Consider the following 24,678-nt stretch of genomic DNA (forward strand, 5'->3'; position numbering starts at 1 on the left):
GCTAATATCTAAGGACTTTAGTGGTGCTGTTCTCAGGAAAGAAAGAAAAAAATAAAGTAAGGTCAATAGATGGACAGGCATGCTGACCTCTCTCTCTTGCAGCCAGGATGTTTGAGTACTGCATAGCAGCTATCATACAGGCTTTAGTTCAAATACGGTGTGTGACAAAGACACCTTTCCACCTTGGTCATATTTTTTCTTGCTTTGCTGTTTCTCTAAAGAGAATACAGATTCAAATCTACTTAGATTATAAACAATTCACTGTAAAGCACATGTTTATATACAAAAAGCACAGGAATAACCTATGAATAAACAGAGTTCCCTGTTTGAATTCCATATTAAAGTTTTACTCCAGCCATAAAAACTGTTGGTAATTAATACATTTCAACTACTCTTCCTCTTCTTAAATATTTAATTATAGAAAGCCTTTGGGATCTTAATCAAGGGTGTGGATCCCATTGTACTCAACACAAATCCAGAACAAAAGGACAGAGAATTCACAGCAGAAATATAAGGCCAGATGGAGTGGACAATAAATGGGGAAATATATGGAACCAATGAAATCATATTGATCTGTGTGCAATGTCCCGGTCTCAGCACCATGGTGGCTTAGCCCTTTTCTTTTCTTTTATCAGCACCATAAAAAAGCAGGGTTCTTTAAGGTAGCTAATGAAATCAGTTAATAAAAGCCTTGTGCACGCCTTCAGTAAACTCCATTAAAGCAGGAAAAGTGGTGTCAGACAAAACCTGGTGCTTTTTATTTGCTTAGCTATTCTGAAAGTGGAGACAGTACAGGGTCTAAGGAAGATCACCTCAAGGGGCTGACCCTTTTGGTGGGGACAGGGATGGTGTTACTCAGTGTGGGCACAGAAAAAGGCAGAAAGAGGGAGAAAGGAGCCCAGAACCAAAGTCAGGGAGGAAGGCCAAGTGGGAGCAGTTGGAGAGATGGAAGACAGACAACATATGGCAATAATATTGCAGGGGATGGAAACAAAATGCCGTGTTGTTTAATAGAGGGAAAAGAGCACAGAGGAGAGAGGTCAGGTGGCGCAGACACTGGAGAGAAGCTCAGCTCTTCCAGTACATTCGAATCTAAAGCAAAGAAGGCACACAAGAAGATCTGTGCAAGGACACTAGTCACGGATGCTTCTACATTGCATAAGATCCTAGGAGTAATATAGCTATGCCTATGTGGGACACTCTTGCCCCTGTATCTCTGTTATTAAATACAAACACACTGTTTACTCTTGCTTTCCCTTAGAAATACCAAGACACCCTGGGGAAATACAGTTAAGCTTTTATAAAATCATCAGCATGCTGCTTGGTAATTTTATTCCCATCTAAGTCCTGCAGTGTGGTTAAAGCTGGGCCATGTGCTTCCTGTTAAAGCAGAACACTGTGTTCCACCTTGAAAGACACACCACATTCAAGTCTCCACAGACTAAGGTCTGAAGGGGCAGCAAATCTGAGACCTACATGACACTGGGCCACATGTTTATCAGTCTTGCAAATGTGCAAATAAGATACAGGCTTGTCAATAAAACACGTTTCAGTCTAATTTTCTCCAGTGAAGAAAAATAAGACATACATAAAAAGAAATTTTTTTTTGGTGCCTGGATGTCTATTGGTTCATTTCCAAAATCTGCTTTTATTTATCCCCTGGTTTTCATTGATCTTTGGCAATAAACACACCAGCTGAGAGAACTTACTTCTAACAGACAGTTTTTCTTCCCTCTGCCAGAAGTGATCTGGTTTCCTCCATGAGCCGTGCTTGAGAGTTTTCAGTCAAGTTGAAATATATCTCAATTCAGTGGATTATAACCAAATTAAATACAGCTTTGCTTCAAAAGATTTATTATTTTTTAGAGTCTTCAAAATTAATTTTCATTCCTTTTCTCTCTAAGATACACAGGTTTATTGACAGCATGTGTCGTTGTCTGAAATCCAACACGTTTCTTACTGCACCTTATTATGAATCCCTTTTCTCATCTTTCTCAGCTGAGCATCTCCCCACCTGCCCGCTCTCTCCTTCCTCTCTGTTTCCAGACCCAAACCTTCCTCCATCACCCTGCTGGCATTGTCATCTTTGTGTGCCCAGATCTACACATCCCCAGCATAGGACAGAACCTGTGAGACCTTTACCAGCGCAACACCCCACAGTGGTTTTCAGCTGGACTTTGTGGGCTCCTAAGCCACCTCTGGTTTGCTGCTGCTGCTGAATCCATTTTCCTAGGATGCTTTCCCCATCCTATTTCCTCCTGAGCCTCCCTGTGTACATTTGGGTATTTTTTTCTGACAGAAAGCATCTCAGAGGCAGCTCTCATTCACCCTGAGGAGCTGAAAATCCCTTTTACACCATAAGAATTAATTCAGTAGGAAATCCCAAGGAGCAACCAATTTAAATAGTTTAATTAAGGAAAAGTGCTTCTCTTATCTTAGATTTGATGCATCCATACACCCCAAACACACAGTCAGGGACTGAAATACCTTGATAGGGCATACACAGCATGCCACATTTGCACTGTCAATACTGGCACCTTTCATGTGAAATAGTGGGAGCAGGAGTGACTACATAGTCACACTTCTCTAATTGCATACTGATACTTCTGAGTTTTCACACAAGGACTTCTGAATTTCCCCTGTGACTGATGCACATAGAGCACAGGTACATGCCAGAGAGGAAATGCTCGTCAAGAGTATATTTGTACCTGTGCCCGCTCCATTTGGGTGCTTTTCTCACCTACAATGAAGCCTCCTAGCCCATTTAAACTGGGAGGGTTATAGATTTGTGGTTCAAACAGCCCAACATATAAAACAAGGGGTAACTTGAACCTTGATTGAGCTTCAGTGAATCAGGAGTTAGTTGGAAGTAATTAACTATGACCTAGTCTTTACCTCATTGGAGCCAGTATCTTGAACCTGAAAGGGGATAAGGACTTGTACAGAAGTGGTTCTGTTTGAAGCTCTGCTGCCATTATTGTCTGGTTGTGTAATATTATTGGTAGCATAAACCAAATTGATTTAATTTGATGATGGTGAAACAATGCATCTATAAATAATGCTCAACACCTTGTGTAAAAATATTTAAAACTGAAAAAAATAGTATGAAATTTTTCCTTTCCTGAAATTCAACTTCCTGTCATTACAGAAATTCAATTTTAACATTGTGGTGAAGACCCTGCAAGCAAAGCAGTACAGCTATTATTAACAGGTTAGGGAAACCTTCTTATAGCACTGTTTCACTTTTAAGTGGGAAACATGCTCTGCTCAGAACTCAACTGTCTACTTCTGGTTTTTAACACCACCAATCTAAATATCCTTTGATGGGGGCTAATGGGGCTTTTTGTTTGCAAATTCCCACGGCTCGAGTAAGAAAGTGAAAGTGATTTATAGTACACGCAGCCAGGTGCACTCGAGTATCCCGCGTCTCTGGGGCGTTTTATCCCAAAGTCCTGGCAGAGCCAGGTGTCGAAAGGGGTCCCTCACCTCTTGGTTAGCGGGGCCGATGATCAGGACACCCCAATCCCGGCCTCATGGTGAGCAGTGGAAGGGCTGCTGCTCACAAGGAGGAGAAGGAGAAGGAGGAGGAGGAGGACATGGGACCAGACGGCGGCTGTTTAGCTTGGCCGTCCTCACCTCCCGCGGCAGCCAATCTCCCTGCCAGCATCCAGTCGTTCCCACAGTAAGCCTGGTCTTAGCTTGGGATGCTTGCGTTCAGTTATTAATTTGGATGTAGCTGAAGTTTTCCTGAGGAGCTCGAGCCACGGCACGGGAAGCACATATTTCAGCTTACAGCCGGGGCCAGAGTGAAGCAGGATTTCTCTGGCAGGAGGAAGGCAGCCGTTTTGCCTCGGGCCTGTCTCCTGACTGGATGGTGAGGGCTGGTGGCAAGCGGAGGTGGGCTCTTCACAGAAACCCACAGGAATCTCCTTGTGGAAAGCCTTCGGCTGCCTAAGACACTGGGCTTGGGTCAGGAACCCTGGAAGTAAAATAGCCTTCTTTATGTTTATTTGTAAAGCACTTTGCAAAAGGTGGGTTAACATTAACCCCCCTCCTCAGAGAGCAGAAGTGGGCAGACGCGTCTAAAAGCACCTGGCAAATAAATGACAAAAATGTAAAGAGAAGCTGAGGCCTCTCAATCACGGGCCATGCTTGGAGAAAAAAAGAAAAAAAAATGAAAAAATAATATTAAATACACGAAAGGTAACAAAAGCACATCTGTCTGTAAAATTGTTTTCATAGGATCACTGGACTGTGACTGCAGCTGATGTTGTTTAAGTCAGTGAGCAGACACTGACTTTGCCATGAGCTCTCCTGCCCTGAGGAACCACATCAGAAAGAGTCATTTGGACAGAAGGGAACATGGCTTACATGCTGAGAACCTCACTTCATTTCTTATTTCAGGATGACACAAACCTTCAGAGGTCTGTATCAGTTAGATCACAACTTGCTAATGATGTGGTAAGTCACCACATCTCCATTTTGTCTAAGAGCTGTAGAAGTCAAATTAGTGCTCTGCTTTATTGTTTCTTGAAGAAAATCAAGAGTATTTTGATCTGTTTCAAAAATGGAGTATCAAAACCAATATTTTGATAAAACTTAAAGAATGAGTAGACTTACATCCTTGCTCAAATCCGCGTAACACACAGCACGTACAACACATACACAGCAAAATACCTCTACAAAATAATGCAGCAGCAAAACTAATGCAAAGTAACATCAGCAATGGCTCTGAGTGAAATGTGGGAAATTCTTGTCAGAATCACCCTTAGAACAAGAGTCTGTGGCTGCTCTGCTCTTTTTATTACCAGGGAAGGGTTTGATGGCAGCAGAGTGAACCACGCTTTTACTTGTTGCATAGTTCCCCTGTGGTACTGCCTTATGTCATTAATTCACGAGTGGAGATACCACTCTTCTCAAACTAACTGCACCCTTGTAGCAGCAGAAGCGCTCCTGGAGAACTGAAGAGATAACTTCGTTAGCTCAGCCAGCAGAGGGAACTGCTAATCAGCGCTAATTGCTCACACAGGTCTTACAGATATCCTACCAAGCTCAGTAAATACCCAGTAAGTCATGGCACTTAACACTTTCTATGCCGTGTCGGACCGCAGATGACCCGGCAGATTCCAGCACCGTGATCTCCCTCCACAACACTCCTCCAGGCCTTCATTTCCCCTCACTTTGATCTTACGGCTTTCTCCCGGAAGGAGGGCGAGCTCTGAAGCGATTTTGGCACAATGGCATTTCTGTCTCTTTCTGGTCAATTGAGTACTCAGATAAATTAAAATCCTGCCTGAAACACACTAATTCTTTTCCCTGCTTATGTCCTCTCATTCTCCTCTAGTTCTGCTCCTGTCCCAGATATTTTCTGCCAAGCAGCAATTGAACAAAGCAAGGGTTAAATCAGGTAGCTCATATTTAGCCTCAAGTTAGTAAAGCCAGAGGCAGGTTTGACCCACACTGACTGGCTTCACAACTAGGCTGTGAGTTTGTACCACAGTGCCACAGCCAGTCCCTGGGCAGGTACCACTCCTCCAGAGTACCCCTTGTAATTCCTCCCAGCTTTCCACAGAGGAAACACACGCATAAGGCGCAAAACACTCTGCTTAATAACAGTTACTTCAAAAGCTCTGTGGTTATCAACAGCTAGTCAAGGTATGGCTTGGTTGCATCCTCTTCCCTGCCTCATCCCAGGCTGAGACAGTGTGCTTTCATACCTTCCAACATGAAATACTTCCCAGAGATATCAATTTGCTTCCGAGAGGGCAAACAAAAGCAATCCCTTATGCTATTTGTTATAGAAGTCCAACTTGCTTTATTCAGTGCTCATCCTGGTGTTTTATTTCTCCAAACTAGATAAAGTAAAAGGTTCTTGCAATGCCTCCTCCCTGCCAACAGCTATAGCTCCCACTCCAGCAGGAGCAGCCACACCAGCACAGCTGCACAAGATAGAGTGGGAAAGGAAAAATCCTCCATCAAACTTAGGCACTCCAAAGGGGGTCCATTGGACTGAGAACAAAGAAAAAATGCTGCAAAAACCTCATTAAGCAACTTTTGATGATCTTATGTCTTGAAGGGCATTGAGCAATGAGAAGAGCCAAAGGCAGCTCCCTCTTATACTCACCACCTGTGGGCCACCAGCATCCCTTTCACGGCCAATGAGCAGCTGGAGCACAGGATGTGTCAGCCACACCTCAGTTGCAGAGGCCATATAGAAACCCATATTGCACCTCCCTGACACCTCATTTCCTGCACCCCAAACATCCTAAGGAAAGGCTTGGGTAGCTGAAGACCTGGCCTGCTGCGTTCACATGAAATCAGCAGGGGAGTCTCATTTGCAGGAATACATTGAATTAAACTGGATGAGGTCCAGGACTCAAGTTACACTAATTATGGGTTTAAAATTAATGTAACATTAAACACCTGCTTCTTTCCAGCCTGAGAAAGATGCCTTAGAAAGGTGTTATGTCTAATTTCTGCTCTTACAACCTTGAGAGGAAGGTGCTCTTAACCATGTGAAATTAATTGCTTAGGTGCCCTCCCTTGGCTCTCACATGGAAATAGGAGCTTTTGAAAAAATGAGGGAGTGAAAAGACAACAGCTGTAAGATGAAACCCATGGTGGAATAAAGGCAGCACCTTACTGAATTAATTTTACTTTTCCCTGTAATACATCCCTGATTGGCTTAGTAGTTATCCACCTGCTTAACTCTTCCTTTTCCATTACAATTTATTTTTAAAAAACCTCAAAACTTTTCCAGTCTGGATTATTTTTCTTTTTTTGAGTTTAAAACAAAACTAGTTAAGAAGTACAGAAAGCTGTACAAGCTCAGAACTGACGAAGCTCACCCAGTCTATCCCCATCTCGCACACTCCAAGGGAGTCTCTCTGTCTCTTTCCGGCAGTACCTGTGTGGCACAGAGCCATCCTCCTCCTCTAGGTACCCTTTGTCCAGACATGGCTGTCACCAGCTGAGCAGCAGCCCTGTCTGTGCATGCAACTTGGGAGCACAAGCAAAGCCACCCATACAGCACTGAAGCTGGAGAAAAGTTCTTTAGGGGACGACATGCTCCAAAAAGGGTTTCTGGGAGCACCTCCAAACACAGCTTGGAGACACAGTTCCCAGCCATCGTGTAGCAAAGTGCTTGTTCCTTCCTCTCCTACCTGGCCTGGCATGCAGGTCCCTCTCCATCTATCTCAGGGTCTGGAGGGGAGACATAACCATTCTTGCTCACCAATCTTTAAAAGTTCTTGTAACTTCCACACAGCCATTAACACTCAGGAAATCAACTCCCTTTGGGACTGGCTTACAGCTTGTAAATATTACTCACCCAGAACAGTTATCCTAGAACAGGGATTTTCAACATGTGCATGCACTGTCATTCTTATTTCTTGCAGCATCTTGTGCTTCCCGTATTTTCAATGCTGTATTTCCAATTCCCCATGTACTGTTCTGGACCTGAAGGGAGATTGATTCCAGACATGCAACTTGGAGCAGCCGCAACTTTATAAAGGAAAATAATATGCAAGAAATAATTTACTTTTCTCTTTGCTGGCTCAGTGAGTTCCTTAGTAAGGTGGGAACAGGTATCAGACACTTAGTATTTAGAGTTTGACCAACCTGGCCCGAAAACAGCACCATTGTCGATGTCTTAGAAGTCACTGGTTCTCCGTGGGACAGTACTTAGAAATCAGAAACCACCTGACTGTCTTGCAAGCATTTCCTCATTCTGTGAGTAGATTTTTCCCAAACTGAATAAAATCAGGTCATTGCTTCCAGCTCTGCACTAACTATAGACACCCCTTGTTCCCCCACTGCCATATCCTCAGTATGTTGAGAGCCCTGAAATATGGCCTTGAAAGAAAAGACAAGCAGTGCAATGGCCATCAGTCCTGGGGGGAGTGGGTAATCACTCCCTTCCATCCCAGACACTGCGATATAGACAGCTCCAAAAAGCTGCGGTAGAAGGGTGGGAACAGGCCAGCAGGTTTGATCAGAGGAAGTGGCAAACTCCAGAGCCAAGAGGGAAAGAGCCCTAAGTGGCTTAACTGAGGCAAAGTAGTTAAAACACTTAATTTTTGTACTTGTTGATGCTATTTCAGTGCCTCCGTCTGTAACATCTGGTTGCCTTAGATACATGAGGTAACTACGGCAACTAGTTATTACAGCGAGAGGGATAAGAAATAGATCAACATTACTGAATTTGGCAGGCTCTAAAATAGCTTTTCTGTAAAGCAGAGGCAGGTGCAGAGGGTACAACAGCACCACGGGGCAGTGAATGGTGAAGGTGGCCACAGCAGGACCACACCCTGGCATTAGGCTGCTTAAGCATCTGCATGCATTAGCTCTTTAGATCTGCTTGCAGCAGGATTGCTGGCCAGAGGACCAAAATACTTGGGATGCTCAAAGGGGTTGCCCGGTATTTGTATTGGAGCTATTTTCACTGTAAGTCATCCCATCCCCACCACCCTACCCTCCCCCAACCTCTCCCTCTCAAAAACAAGGAAGGTGTTGGGAAGTACTAGTTGTCCTCCACAGATTTCTAACTGAAGGGGGGGATATATGAGGTGAAAAGATTGTAGTGACCAGAATCTCAGTGAGCCTGAACACACATCCTAAATATCAACACTTTAATGGCACAACTGACACCATGCCTTGGTGATGTAATGTACTGTAGTGCACAAAACAGATCAGAAAATGATGTACAGTTCTCATTAACTGATCATTTTACTGCTTTTCAAAATAATTAGTTTATCTGTTGGAAAGTGAACAGCTTTCAGACTGGGTTGTCTTCCCTGCAGAAAGTCATTGAAGTGCGCTGAAACACCCCAGTGACCTCCTTGCTCCAGACAGTAGGGAGGAGTGGGCGTTCCCAGATTTAAAAGTGAACCATGCAAGACTGCCAGAAAGACATGTTTGTGCCCAAAATGTCTGTCTGACTTTTTTTTTTCTTGGCTTGCAGGAAAAGCTATGTTAATAAATCCTTAACATAAAGGATTGCCTGAAAAGCTGGATCCGTGTGCTGTCTGAACATCCTTCACCAGGATTATTCTTGCACAGAAATTTTCCCTACACAGCTAGGACAAAGCGTTCATGTCAAAACTACAGATATTTACAGAAAGAAGCCAGCACCACTGTTTTATGTGATGCATTTCATTAAAAATACCTCTCAGACCAGGGTGTTACAATAGCCAACCAGCCCCGCTTCCACAAATGAAAAGCATCATTCCCTAATCCTGGCAACACTGTGTTCCAGACCACAAAGGGCGCTGCCTTATAATATTGTTTACATATGAAATCTGAGTGTCTAAACCAGAAAGTCCCCACCTTTTCACCTCAGCAGGCTGCTCAAGTGAAGTCTGCACAGAGTTTTGCTTCCCTTAGGATGTTTTCTTCATTAAACAGGCTAGTTGGCAACGAATGTAAGTTTGTATTTTTCCCAGCAGATTGCCCTCTTGGAATTCTTTGCTATCTATCTTCAGAGATGAGAACTGGTTAGATGAACAGAAATGAGATTCAGTCTCAGTAAATGTAAAGTAATACATACGGGAGGAGTAGCGAGTGCATTTTCAAGCACCTTAAGGGCTCTAAACTAACTACCTCAATTTCATAAAGCGACCCAGGTGGCAATGCACAGTTAGTGAAAGTTATTGCTTAGCATGCAATCAAAAATGCTGACAATATATGAGAAGGCTTAAAGAATGGGCTGCAAGTAAAACAAAAAAAAGAAAGAAAATGTTTTAAGACCATTTCAAATGACTGAGCACTGAACAGACTGTGGTAAAATATTGAGTATTTACTGATTAAAAGATTTCAGAAAAAGTACCACAGGAGTTCATAAAGAATAGCAAGAATAGCAAGTAGGAAACCTTTCCAATTAATGAGTGATCTGAAGGAGTGAGACTGTATTCTTTAGGAAGCAGAAAACTAGGAGGGGGCCTGAGAGCAAGCATGGGGGATGAGAAATGATCTGGAGATATCAAGAGCTTCTCCTTTCCCTTCTCTGTAATAAAAAGAGGGGATACTCAGCAAATCACAAGATGGGAAGTGCACAACATCAAGAAGGAAACACACAGTCCATACATTTTAGGTCCCTGGAAATTGCTGTGAAAGCAGTCTACGAGGTTAATGCCTGGATACCCTTTCCTATTTTGTACCTGCACTGCAGGCACTTGAAAGACAATGGGCTGGCTCTCTGGTCACGCCCCCATCACTGGCTGAAACCTTAGGCTGAAAGAAACCTGAATGAAAGTGGCCACGTAGCAAGATGTACAAGGTCTGGCAGCTGGGAGCTGGGGCACACACTCCACTCCACTTCATTGTGGACTGAAAGCCAGCAACAGAGAGGTATTAACAAGTATGTGATGAAACAGAGCTGCAGCTGCTGGCTCAGCAAATATAGGTCAGAGCTACAAAACCTTAATCTACGGAGGAAGCGTGAATGTCAAAAATATAATCAGATTCAAGCAGGATTACAAGTTATGTGGGTAACCAGAGCCCTAGGAGTTCACCTAAATTAACTGATAGAGAATTTATCTCTTTCCATGTACATGCAAATGGGACTAAGCAGCAAGACCTTCTGAAAACACAGTGACCTTGTCTGAAACTTTAGAAAAATTGCAAATTTTTTCCACCCAGCAGGCAACGTAGGTCCAGGACCTTTCAACAGCGGTGTTGCAAGCTCACCTCGCAGTCTGCTGTTCAGACAGTGTTAGCTGGGAGCTGTTTGAAATGGGAGGGTGAGTAGAGGAATGGGGTAACAGCACCACAGCTTGGCATAGAGGAGCAAGTCACTGTTTTGGGGGACACGATCCACCAGAATACTGGTGCATCACTGTATGCTAAACAGGGGTGTTGGGGTGGATCAGCCTGCTCTCGGCCTGAAACCATCAAATGTCAGTCACCAGAAGAGATCACTGAGATCTAGGTTACCTCCCCCTGGGTGGCTCCCAATTCTAAATTACCTCCCCCTGTTCCAAAAAGTTCTCCCTTTTTTAGTTATTAGTTGGTTCCCTGTTATGACTCCTGCCTCCCTGTTTTCCCCATTTGTTCTGAAAAATTGTATCCTCCCCTCTGCTTGTACCCCCTTGGTTGTTTTCTCTTTCCCTGCCTTACTCCACCCCCCCATAAAGGGGCTAGCCCGCGTCTCGTCGAGGCTTTTGCTGGTTCCTGGACCCTCCTGCAAATGAACCTGTTGGAACTCACACCAGAAGCCCCTCCCGCCTTCTTTGCCTCCGGGCTAACGCGAGCCTGATCATCGGCCGCCCGAGGTGCTTCCTCTGAGGAGGAGCCAGCGCACGCACCCATCCCACGCCGATTCCCCTGAGCCGTCCAGGGAGGACGCTATGGAGGCCAACGCTGGGTCCCCTCTGCCCGAGGGCACGCCGGGGCTTGTGGTTGCAAGCCCCCGGTTGCGCTACAGGGGTGTATATGTTAAACAGTGAGCATCACTGTGTGTTAAATAGAAAACAGAGAAGCAATCTTAAGTCAGACAGTAATTCCTCAGAAATCAAATTGCTTTTTACCTGTGAAGAAGTTCCCTTTAGACAAATCAAACCCATCTTTAGAGCTTTATTCCCTGTAAAACTGTTGGAGGTGATTTCTTCACCGTCACCAAATTGCCATGTTAATGTTGCAGCCACTGAGGCAGCTGTGGAGGACTGGCAAGGGCAGGTTTCCTGCTGCGGGCAGGAGGGGTAGACAAGGGCTGTTAGCAAAGCAGGTGCTTGAGGGAGGAGCAAAAATGTCAAGTGAGGAAACATTATGACTTCTACTCAGAAAGTATACTACAGGCTTCAATTTTGTGAGGCCTTTCCAAGAGCATTTCTCTCCACATGTGCCATTATTTATGTGTGGGCCAGTCACACAAGCCGTGCTTCTAGGTGCAGGACACGTAATGATTCCAATGGGACTGTTGTATTTGGGCTGCTTGCAGAATCCAGGAGTCCTATGTTGCACATAACACCGTTGTTACTTTGACAGCCTTGGGAGGGGATAAGCTGCTCTCATCAGAAATCCCTTTTGGGAGGGAAAAAGACCCTTCAAGTCTTGCTCTTTGCAGACATGTGTCTTTCTCACTGTTAATCTGAGAAGGGACATTGATTCTTTTCTCTGTAGCAGAGCCACAATTCCTTAATTTGTAGTCACTGGAGCCCATGGCAAAACCTTTTGTGAAAAGAAACCAAGATTTTCACAGCTGACTTGAAAACTATAATAGGGACAAGCAGAAGACCTAAGTCTACTCAAAACTGAGTGAACAAGGTAGTATTCTGCTGGGATGAGGGTTTAAGCCCTCTCAACGAGTGGGGTGAAGTAAGGCTATACCACCAAGATTAGGCTCTCCTCTTGATAGTGCCATACAGAGTGGTTTGAATGCTACCCACCTTTGGTCATTCCCTGATACTCAGGACATTAAGCCCTGCTTTAGTCTACACAGGCAGAAGAGCAGCCTGGGCTTTGTGTGATGGGACCTCTTTTTTAAAGGACTGGATTATAGAGACTGGTTTGAACATAAAGAAGCCAACCAGACTCCTCCATGGCTATTAAATATCTGAGGCTCACCAGCCTCCTAAGAGACATCAAATGCTTCATTTCAGGTGAATTAGGTGGTGGGAAAAGGTTTTCAGCAAGAAAATCTTTCTGGTGCCTTTGTCTTTAAATCTGTCTGCGTGTAACTTTAGGGAAAACAGAGAAAAAAATCCTTTCAGAATTAATGCATTTTCTTTAGAGTTGAGTACCATGTATTTCCTATATATTATTAATATTACTTATCAGCATTGCAATACAACATTCATTCTTTAACCAACCATGCAATGCCTCTGCTTTGTTAAAAGCAAACCCAAATCTATTTGTACTGTTTTAATAAAGTTTGAATCTGTTCACAAATATTCTACTATTTTTTAACACTGTGTGATAGCTACTACTGCAATGAAAGACTATCAGGCTATTACTAGGCTGCCAATATTTGCTTCAAAAATGTAACTTTTTGTTGTAGCTGTGTTACATTTCCATGGGGTTGTTTTTTGGGGTTTTTGTAGTTTTTTGGCTGCAATATGTAGTCCATGTTCATAAATTTACAGTCTAATATTAATGCTTTCCTTTTTAGGATGTATATGTGGTCTTCACATGTAAGAAGCTAGATTTTAGCCATACATCGTTTTACAGAAATGGCAGTGGGATAAAACCACGCAAATGTATTCCATTTTTAAAACCCAAAGTGTCATCATTCAGACTCAAAAGTGCAGAGGTTATAGTAGTTATAAAAGGAATAATTTTCTTTGTGTTGAGTTTATTAAGCAGAATGCAGTTCTTACTTCGGGAAAGTATGCCCAGGTTAGACTCAGCAAGAAAAAAAATACTTTCATGTGGTAATTTTCAATAGAGTGAATTTAAAGAGATCTTTTTCTCTATTAAGAAAGGGATTTTTTTTTTTCAGACTTTCTACTCTCAAAGGCAGCTCAGAAATGAGAAGACTTCTAGGAAAGGATTTCAAATGGAGGCAAACTCTTGCCCCAGTACAACAAGAGTCAGATAAGAAAGCTTTAATTCTAGCACAAAACTGTCTTTGACTTCAAAGATTTAATTTCTAGCTGGCACAGGACCAATAAAACCAATCATTTCCTCTTTAGATTTTGTTTTTGACTAATTGAATGTTTCTTCTTGTAAAGCATGTTAGTGAGTGGCACACAGCGCCGGCTGCAGCCCAGCTTGCTGAGCTCCTGAGTTTATCCATTTGGTAAAATACATAATTATGGACATTGTGTGCATGGAGCCCAAGGTCCCACTGACTTTGTCAGCTGATAAGATCTCATTTTAAGACCATCAGCATCTGTTCATAAGTTATTATTCCTCCCATTCAGATTTCAGTTTTGTTATTTGTTGCGGCTGTTTATCCTCACTGGCTAAGGATTTCAAAGCAGCTTCAGGGATTTAGATACATTTTCCATTTTGAGTCCATATTTACATTTCCTTGAGGAACCCTGGTCACCCTATTTATAGACCTTTGTTAATCTCCGTGACAGCAATCTCATGGGCTTTGGGCACAACATTTATACATTTCACTTAAGGATCGGTCAATGGGTGAAGCAGGATAAAATATGTATTTGAAGAGCACAGGAATAGTATATTCCCTGTCTATACAGTCACCTGAAAATGAGAATACAGGCTTGAACCATGGCAGCGGTGATCTAATTTAGACAGTGGGAAGAATTATTTAGCCATAGAGGAAGTGACACATAGGACTATGTTGCCACAGGATGCTGCAGTGTTTCCATCTTCAAAAGCAGTGTGGCCAGCAGGTAAGGGAGGTGATTCTGTCCCTCTACTCCACTCTGGAGAGACCCCTCCTGGAGTGAGGCATCCATCTCTGGGGTCCCCAGCAGGAGGGAAGGACATGGACCTGTTGGAGCAAGTCCAGAGGAGGCCACCAAGATGACCAGAGGGCTGGAACACCTTTCCTATGAGGAAAGACTTGAGAGAGTTGGGGTTATTCAGCCTGGAGAAGGCTTTGGGGTGACCCAGTTGTGCCCTTCCAGTAGCTAAGGGAGCCTACAAGAAAGATGGATAGGGACTTCTTACACGAGCATGTAGTGACAGGACAAGGGAGAATGGATTCAAACAGAGAGTAGGTTTAGGTTAGATATTAGGAAAAAATTCTTCACTGTGAGGGTGGTGACACACTGGAACAGGTTTCTTAGAAAAGTTGTGGATGCCACATTTCTGGAAGTGTTCCAGGCCAGGTTGGATAAGGCTCTGAGCAACCTCGTCTTGTGGATGGGGTCCTATCCATGGCAGGGGGTCCGGAACTAGATGACCTTTAAGGTCACTTCCAACCGAAGCTGTTCTCTGATTCTATGAATTTAAGAGTAGGCTATACGATATTTTATGTATAGCCGTGTCTCTTTTCAGGCTGGCTCTTCAGGACCCCTCTGGCACCGTGGCTCTGCAGTTTCACACAGCTCCCAGGCAAAGTCCTGTCCGGGGGTGAGGCGAGGCGAGGCGACGACTGCTGAGGGCACCGGGGACAGGGACGGCCTGCCAGGAGCTGAGGGCTGTCGGCCGGGGTCAGCTGGCTGCGCCTCGCTTCGCTGGCCGGACAGCAAGCCAGCTCTCTCCTCGCTGCTGGGAGAAGCCGTGCCCCGGGGAAACAGCAGCCTTTGGAGAGAGGGGCCGGCTGCGAACCGCGCCTTCCCCCCGGCCCCGCTCCGGCCGCCGCCCCCTCCTGAGGGCACGGCTGCCCTGCGGCGCCACCGCGCGGCCCCGCGGGACACGGCGGGACCGGGCTGGCACAGCTCCCGGAGGGAACGCCTGGGTGGGGCCAGCCCTGCCCACAACGCAGGGTGACACAGACAGACAGACAGACACAGACACACACACACACAGACACCCACAGACAGACAGAGAGACACACACACACGGACACACACACACACACACACAAACACACAGACAGACAGACACAGACACGCACACACACAGACATACACAGAGCTGCTAAAGGTGTTACATGCACCTCCCCGAGAACAAAAAGCGATCTGCTTATTTTTCCGTGCAGCACTGTCAGGTTAAAAGCATCTGTGCTTTGATCTCGCGTGCAGTCCAAAGCCCTTAGGTTATCACACACATGACACTGGCTCTGCTCAGGAGACCCAGCATCCACAAAGGCATTCTTCATGCATGCCAGCGGCATGGAACACACACCACACCGGGACTTCAGAGTTTCCATTTTGATCACACTGCTCAAACATGAGAATGAATCACCCACCATACTGAAAACCATGACCTTTGTATTTACACCGAAAAAGGAATGATAAGCTTAGGACAGGGAAAGAAAACTAAAGGGAAGGAAGGAAAAAAAAAACCCCATAAAACACCCAAACCCAGGCCTGTCTTTGCTCTTTGAAACACAGTCAGCTGCTGTTATTCACATGCAAGTTAAAGAAGTTGTGGCTGTGGTTGGGTTTGTTTAGTGTATCTACATGAACTCCAAGGGAATCATGTCAGCAGCTCTGCAGTACCTGCAGCAGGCATATTCTGGTCACAATAAAGCAGGGCAAAGCTTTTTGTGTCCGTTCATCCAGTAAAGGAACCATGTGAGATATTTTATTTAGAAATAGAGTCCATCTTTAATTTAGTGCAATCCTGCCCCTCAGCCATCCTCAGCAGCACACAATTATCCTGTGAGTGAACAAAATGCTGGCATGGAAGAGTGGTTACTGTCAAAGTAACCAAAATATGAAGATCCAAAAGGAAACAAGTCTTATAAGACTTTTAAAAATTATTAATGGGACAGAATTCTTGAGTGTGTTTTTCCATCTCCTTCTAAGGAAGAACAAAAAAATACTAAATTGATTTCTAGTACTTTTCATCAACAAACCACCAGCTGTAGTACTTCCTACAGAGCAGAGAGAATTGTAGTGTGGTGGACCTGAATAGCACCTGTCAAAGAACATGACTTTGAAGAGGACAGACTCCAAGTGCATCAACATTCAAATATAGTAGGCCAACCTGACTGAGAAAACCCAAGCACTGAAGTGGATTTATTTTTTATCCCTCCGTCATACTTGGACCATCCCTTCAGACAAAAGGGACAAAATCCTTGCAATGATTGTTTTGTGTAAGTGAAGACAATGAACTGGACAGGTTTCTAATATATTCCTGAAGTGTGGCCCATCCAGCAGATAGGTTGGATCCATGGGGTGAGGATGAAAAGAACAGGGGTTGCAGGAAACATTTATGAGCAGCCTGCTGAGACAATCATTAGAGCTACTTGCATCCATCTCATTCTCCAATACATTCAAAGAGTGTTCTCAGAAGAAAATTTGGCTGCGCACCAGTGGGCAGCTGCATTTTTAAGTGGAAAACCCTGTTAAGTAAAAATTTTGTGTGTTATAGCATGAGGTCTACCATCTGTTGTCTAGCTCATTTATGACCAGCTAAGCTTGCAAAAAAACCCATCGAGGAACTGAAATGATGCAAAAGGCAAATGTCCCTGAGGAAACTGTTTTGTATTTCCCACAGGGAGCAAGAACTTTTGTGCTTGAGTGGTGCCTACAACACTAAAAGGGAGATAAAATAATGCTAGAACTGAACAAAACCAGAGAGAATAAAGAAAGTAAGCTGCTTCATAAGGCTATGTAATTGAGAACTGTAATGCCTGCATGCTAAAAAACACCTTCTAGATACTCATTTAAGGTGCTTCAAATAATTGAGACTTTGTATAAATAGCCTTCCTTTACAATCCAGTGACTATCAATAGGAACAGTCTATTGATGCAGTGGTTTCTGCATTTGAAATGGTTTGTCCCCATGTGCTGCTTATGGCAAATTTCAGTTCATTTTGTATTCACTGATTTTTTTTTGAGAGACACACACAGGCCTGATTTCATCTGATGGAAACCCTGGATGAGTTGCCAGCTACTTCTTCCCCGGCAGGAGAGAGGAGACTGAGGTCTCATTGGATAACACGTGGTACTGGACACTGGGAATGACAAAGCCTCCAAGATGCTGCTGGCCATGCTGCCATTTCCACCAGCAGCAAGTTGCTGTCTTCTCCCCACATCTCTACAGGCCAGTGGGAAGATGGAGCACAGCTCTTTCAGCCTCTGCTCCTTACACCACCTTCAGCCCTTGCCTCTCATCCTCTCAGAGGTGGGAAATTTGAAGTCCCATTCCCAGGCACGAAATAAAGTTTACTGATCTATAACCAGACAAAGGCACAACAGTGGGGAATTTGGTGAAATGTTAGTTTTTTTCTTTCATTTTAGAAACCAGCTAAGGAAATAGCTCGGTTAGTAAAAAACACAGTAGCTTCGAAGCTTTTGAGGGAAGACAGAAAAGGTGGAAGAGGAGGAGGGATTATATTCTATGTAAAAGTGCTTTGAGGATATGGGCAAGAGGACAGATCAGCTGGGTGCCTTTGGGTCAAATTTGGAGGAGTCACCACCAAGGAAGTGCTTGTAGTATGTGTCTGCTATGGAGGACCTGATATGGAAACAGATAAAATCTTCTTCAAATAATTGAAGGCTGGCAGCGGCAGCCTTGGCTGCACTAATAAGATTATCCCAAGGAGGGTGAAGAAGGTGAGTAGCAGAATAAAGCCCTAGACCTTCATAAGAGCAGACTTCATCTTGTTCAGAGGGCTGTTAGGAGGTATCCCAGAAGTCTGCCTTGAAAACCAAAGGTGTTCAGGAGCATTGGGAGACTTTTGGAGACATCATGCTCCGAGCACAAGAGCAGTCCATCCACCTAGCAGGAAAAGGAGGAGGCACAGCAAGAAACCAGCCTGGTTAAAGAGTGAGATACTGAAAGAACTCAGATGCAAAAAAAAGGAACATGAGAGTGATGGAAAAAGGAACAGGCTTCCACAACAGAATATAAAAATACCATTCAGGCATGCAGAGACACAAAAAGAGAGGGTAAAGCTCAGCCATAACCTGAGCTGGCAAAAGATGTCAAGAATAGCAAGATAGTACTAACACCCTGTATTGTGTGCTAGCAAGCAGAAGGAGAAGGTAGGTCCGCTGTTGAGTGGGGTTGGCCAGCTAGTTACAAATGACAGGAGGAGACCCGAAGAGTTTCCTTTATGCCTTCTTTGCCTAGATCTTCATCAGGAAGAGCATGCTTCCAAGTCTCTATGGAATTAATGATGAAGCAAATAACAAACTGCTGACAGTGGGAGAGTGCTGAGTTAGCTGAGGTATGTGTTGGCTTCTCCCAGTTGCCTTCGTCTTCTTCATGCCTGGAAATAGCTTCCAGGAGGGCCCACTGCATAACTTTTCAAGGTACTCAAGTGAGGTTGACTCATGTGTAATTTCCCAAATCTCTTTTTTTTCCCCTTTTTGTAGATGGATGTAATATTTGCCCTTTTCCAGTCAGCTGGGACTTCCCCTGAACTCCATGGCCTGTGTGCTTCTGCAATGATGTTGTCAAGCCCTCCCAGCAGCCTCAGATGCATTTTGCCAAGTCCCATTGACTTGTGTATGTCCCACTTGTACAGGTGGTCCCAAAAACTCCTGAGCTCCTTTGCTGTCCTTGGAAACCTTTCTAACAGTTTCCTGTGAAGCTGAAATCAGGATTAATTTCATGTATGACCATCTGCACACATTATATAGAAATGTGAGACCACCAATAGAAACATGATTGAGCAGACCTGTCAATTATGATGCAAGCAGAAACTGGTGCAACGTCCATGGATTGACCAAGTGGTCAGGCAGGCTAAGAAATGAACCAGAAGAGCTGTGGTAATCCTCAGCCAAAACAAAGAAACCATAAGCCAACAAGCCAGAAGAAGAAGAAATAAAAAAGCAGTATTAAAACACATCCGACCAGACATTCGGGCATCCTCACCTACTGCAATGGGGTTCCTTAATGTCATGCTTTCACTGCCTTGTTCAAAAGCCAGAGAGAATTGTAATAAAGCATTTTTTCCCAAAGTTCATGCTCATGAATGTTCACATTTTACAACACGACAGATGTTTAATAATGTGACAAATCAGCTGAGGGCCTGAAGGCAAGACTTCAGCAACCCTTGCTGCAGAGACAGCACAATCATCTTGGAGGCCACAACCAACCTGGATGCCCGGCACAAGGAAAAAACAAGCCACCACACTATCAAAGTGAGAGCAGGGGGAAACAGGGGTATATGCTGGGGTCTGCCAAGGTGCTGCAGAAGTGAATTCTCCAGTCATGGTGGATGATTTTTACAGGGGCAGTGCTGCCTAATTTGCATGGAGGTATCTGATAAAATGAGAGCTCTATTAAATACCTGATTAGCACAAAGACATATTTCAGCAGGGTTCTGTTTTATGATAAACACAGGGGTCTAATTGCTTGGATACCATCAACATGTTAAAAAGGAGGAAACCTGAATGGACAAGTGAAAATTACATTTCAGTGGTGATACTCCCAGGTATGCTGTAAGCCTTGCAGAGTAACTTCCAGTCTCCACGTGAACATGTAGCAAAGTACACAGATTAACAGCAATTATTGTCTATATTGATCTTCAACGCCATATTGTGTTCCATGGGGGTAAGAAGGGCTGCTCCAGTGCCCTTGTTTTCCCATGGCTATATGCAGAATTACTCCTGTCTGAAGTGGCTGACTTTCAAGAACACCTAGTCTATTCACCAACGATAATGCATGTGACTCCTCAGACTAGAAGACTTGTAAAAATGCATGCTGTGGAGGAGGAGACTTCAGGAATGAGTTGGAATCAGTGCCTAGTTCTCAGCAGTAAAGCATTACCACACCAGGTCTATGAGAGCTCCTATCTGGTTCAGTGCAGGTGCAGAATATGCATTGCAGCACACACTGTGGAAGGGAAGCACTTCTTGTTAAAACAATTCAACATACAAAAATGTTACAAAAGCCTAACTAGGAATGCAATTATATTCACATTTTGCTCTTTTTTCTTTCTTTTTCTCTTTTTTTTCAAACAGGCACAGGCATATACTAATGTATTTCATTTTCCCTGTTTATTCAAATAAAACCTTCACCTTTTCTCAAATAGATATTTCAGATTTTTATTACCATTAGTTATGTGTATTACAACAGCAGCCAGAAGCCTCCAAATTAGTGCCCAATGCACAGGTCCCTGTTGTACAAACAGATGCTAAAAACCACCCTCAGCTCCAAACTGAAGACAAATGAAATCACGAGGATAAAGAAGTCCCTTTGGGATCCATGTCTAAGGAGTCAGGCAGAGACCCAGGGAACATGCAGCATGTTAATGGCTGTGATATTATTTTTTCACTTTGGGATAGACTCTAGAGGAAGAAAAAGAACTGGATCTGCATCACATTTGCCATATGGGACTTATTACTTCTTGCTTGCTGATGATCCTAGTTTCAATCCTTGCTCAGTAGGAACCTGAAATTCAATGAGTGAAAAATGTATCCTCGTTGAGGACACATCGTAAATTCCCATTGTCTCCCTTCAAACCAGGATTTTGAGCCTGCTCTCTGGTGGCAGATACAAACCCAGGGAAGAAAGAAGCTGCAGAAGGAGAAGAAGACAGACCTGCAGACAGGTAATTTACCCAGAGATGAGCACAAGAATTCAGTCCTGCCTGTCCTGTAAATGGGGCTGGTTGGACACTTTCCAGCAGGACAGATGCCTTGGAGAAGGCTTTCCAGAAAAACGCAACTGAAAAAATTAAGATGAAGTGGGAAAATAGCTACACCACCTTGCCTGAAGGTGATGGTGGTTCTGCTTCCTTGTCCCTATTGTACCAGTGCTAGGGGATACAGAACTACTTCAGAAGAGGCTAGAAAGAGGTTGTAAAAGATCCAGCAGGAAAGAAAAAAGAATACCACAGATAAGAGAGCCTCAGTTACACACCTTCAGAGAGGCAGAGGTAGCTTGGGCCATCACTGAATGGGACAATCTACCTGCCTGGCTGAGTCTAGGCTAGGGTGGTCTAGTTTTTTGAAGGCCACATAGAGGTGAAAGTGAGACTTGGGTGAAAGTGAGGTTGTTCATTTGCTCTTTTTGCCAGTCACCCAAGAGAAGGTCTTGCACATTTGTACTGAACTTTAGATCCCAGATATATAAACAATGCAGAATTATTCTCCTGAGAGGTGAAGGTGGTTAAGTCCATCCTTTTGTTTTATGCATGAGAAGCTCATTGTGACACAGTGATCACCTTGTCAGCTTTATAGGTGCTCTTTCCCTACAGAGCAGTACTACTGCAAACATTGCAGCTATGCAGTGAACCCCTCAGCTTTAAAACCTTCCTGAGGAGAAGCCTTCTGACCAGAGACCTTTTCCATCAGGGAACCCAAAACTACACTAGGTAAGAGATCTCTTTGCTGTCTGGCAGGAAAAAGAGCACTTGCCCTCCTGAAGGCTCTGGCTGCAGATAGATTCCTGCAGCACTCTTACCTGCAGGAGAATGTCAGAAAATTATCCTTTGTCAGGAAATCATTAAAAATGTTATCTTTTTCTCTTGGGAGTTCCTTGACACTCTGTTCCCTTCATCTTTGTCTCCACAGTGGCTGCTGGAGAAAGCTACAGGATATTGGACAGGAACTAAAACCAGTTGAGTAGTCAAGATTCCCTTCTAAATACAACTACTATTATTGTTTAATGCCAAACCTTTGGTCCCATTGCTCATCAGCTTTCAGTGTTACAAAGGCTACACTCTGACTTCAGCTCACACAGGCCAAGCTCTGGAAACTGCTTCATGCTACCTAAGTAAATCTCTGCATATTAGTGAAAATAGCAGAGGGAATGACAAAATTGTTTGGGCAGATAAAAGAATGTTTGACCCTGACCAAATTCTCCATCTTTGGGTAATCCCTCCCTCTCCTGTAACTCAGGAAATATCCACAGCTGGTTGTACCAGACCCTTTCTCCACCTGCTAGCAGCTCTTTGTCTTAAAACTATAGTGATATTATTCCTGCAGCAGTATACCAGGCACACATCACTCTCATCTCCAGAGGTTTGAACTCCTCTGGAGAGGTGTAATAAGGCAGAGGGGAACCAGGGTCACTATAAATGCTCTTTGCTCGAGATTAATCTGATATGCTTTTAAGGCACATCAGCTGTATTTTGCATGTTATCATCCGCTTGTGGCAGCATTACACACACCTATTTATACCCACAAGTCAGTAAGCGGCAGACCAGGACCTCGGCTCTGGCGCTGGTTTGAGACTGGAGTATCTGCTTCTTTGGGGAAAGATGAGAAGGGATGATGCCACCTGCCACATGACCACAGGGAGGCAAAGGTTGGCAGCAGCACCATGGCTTCCTTCCACCTCCAAGACCCAGCAAAATGGATACAGCTTAGTTGCAGAAAGGAAACCCTGAGGCAGAGCTCAGGGGCCCCCATCAGTCCAGTCCTTGGCCATGTCATCCCCTCTCCGGGAGCATCCTGTGCACCTGACCAGCAGTGCTCTCCTCCTCAGAGTCCCCAGGTCGACGAATCCCAGCTCCCTTTGCCACTTGCCAGGGAGAGGTGAAAGGGAATGGGGGGCAGGCAGGGAGCCCATCTCCCCTGGGGGAGAGGAGAAAGCCCAGCTGCTGCTTCTGCAACAGGGGCAGCGCGCCCGGCTTCACGCGTGCGCCCGTCCTCATCGGCCACCTCCACCCAGAGCACCACCACCACCGACATGTGTGCCATGAGGGTCCTTCCAGCTGTAAAATTTCCCAGGAGACACCAGGGGCAGCAACAGCCTCTCAGTCTGTCGTGACACCCAGGATTTTGGCAGCACGGCAGCAGCCCCACACTCCATCGGGAGCTGCCTGCCGGTGCCCTGGTCCGCAGTGAGGACACCGTGTCCCCTCAGTTCAACACCTTCTCCGAGAAGTGTCCCAGCTTCCCCTCCTCCTGCACGGGCTGGGAGGCTTGTCCACCACAGGATGGGCCCCGCTCCTGGGCGAGGGCTCCACCAGGCCATCGTGGCCCCCCGCTCCCCGCCGCCGGGTGGGCGCCCTGCAGCTCCGCACACTTCTCCTTGTAGTGCTGGGCATTGCCGGCAAAAGTCTCACAGCGGCTGAGGTTCTCCTCCTGCACGGGGCTGCCCACGTTCTCCTCGCTCGGCCCCGAGGCCGTTGCCCCCTCCTGAGAGTTTTGGCTAAGGTAGACAACAATGATGTCGCCCTTGAAATTCATTACTTGTCCACTTGAAATAAAGGTGGAGTTACTGTTTCCAGTCACATTTCCTAGGGAAGGAGGGAGTAGAAAAGAAGACACACATGATTAATATTTTCCCCTCACAAGGTGGATGGACACTTAGTGCAGTGAACTTAATCTGCTGCGGTGGCTTTATTCTTGTTCCATTATTTTTTCCCCCGTGACATGAGGATGCTCTTATAATCAATGCCTTCCACTGGACCTTTTCATTATTTCCATTTTCATCTCCTCAGGACAAAGTCTGTCATACACAGGGAGCCTGTCTGGAAGGGTTGGAAACATTTTCCCTTTGAGCTGTGATCTGGGAAGCCAGAGAGAGAGCGACGATCTCATGTTCCCTTTGCTGCCTGATGCACAAAGCTGTGTCCAATCTGCCTCTGCCTGTGGTTTGTGAAGAAATGCTAATTTTATCTGATTATGAGATTTATTTTTTCCTAGAGTCCCAGAAATCACACTCTTTACCAAAGAGGCAATAAAACCCCAATCAATCCTACTATTTGGGTTAGATAGCAGGCTTACTGAATAAATACTGAAAGACTTAACATCAGATCACACAGTTGCATAGTGTTCAAACGACACAGAGCTTATACAATTATTTCATATAATCCAGATCCTCCTTCTAGGTACACTCTGGCACTCACCTAACCCCCTCTTGGATTTAGCTAGATATAGACTGACGCCAGGGAAGACACAGAGTCTATATTATAGCAACTTAACAGAGTTATGGTTTCAGTCAGTCTGCCTGAGGTTAGATATTTTTCAGTATAAATTCAATCTTTCTGCTATTCAAGGACTGGGCTGGTGACCTAAGTGACAGCAGGACCAAGCTCTGGGAATTAATAAACTTTCCTCAGAGCAGAAAGAAAATAACTGAGAATAAACTTCCAACATCAAACTAACAAGCTTGTTAAAGTTTGAAAATGAAACAAGCTGAAGAAACCAAGTAAACAAAATTTTCCTGGCCTGTGAACACACTTACTAAGGAATGTTTTTCCTGCTGTGCTTCACTTCATCATTACTTGCAGCCTGATCTGACACCTTTT

The 24,678-nt window shown here is 44.6% G+C and overlaps 1 protein-coding gene across 2 annotated transcripts in view; it reads right to left on the minus strand.

The window, feature by feature from the left end:
* Positions 1-20,454: 20,454 nt before the first annotated feature.
* TNFRSF11A (TNF receptor superfamily member 11a) overlaps positions 20,455-24,678 on the minus strand; it is a 28,423-nt gene continuing 24,199 nt past the window's right edge. For both annotated transcript variants that reach the window (XM_069008286.1, XM_069008287.1), the window contains one exon: positions 20,455-23,664. In XM_069008286.1, coding sequence (XP_068864387.1) covers positions 23,285-23,664 — 380 coding nt within the window. In that variant the 3' untranslated portion in view covers positions 20,455-23,284. The remainder of the gene's footprint in view (positions 23,665-24,678) is intronic.

The sequence above is a fragment of the Aphelocoma coerulescens genome, chromosome 2, assembly GCF_041296385.1.
Source record: "Aphelocoma coerulescens isolate FSJ_1873_10779 chromosome 2, UR_Acoe_1.0, whole genome shotgun sequence".
NCBI lineage: Eukaryota > Metazoa > Chordata > Aves > Passeriformes > Corvidae > Aphelocoma > Aphelocoma coerulescens.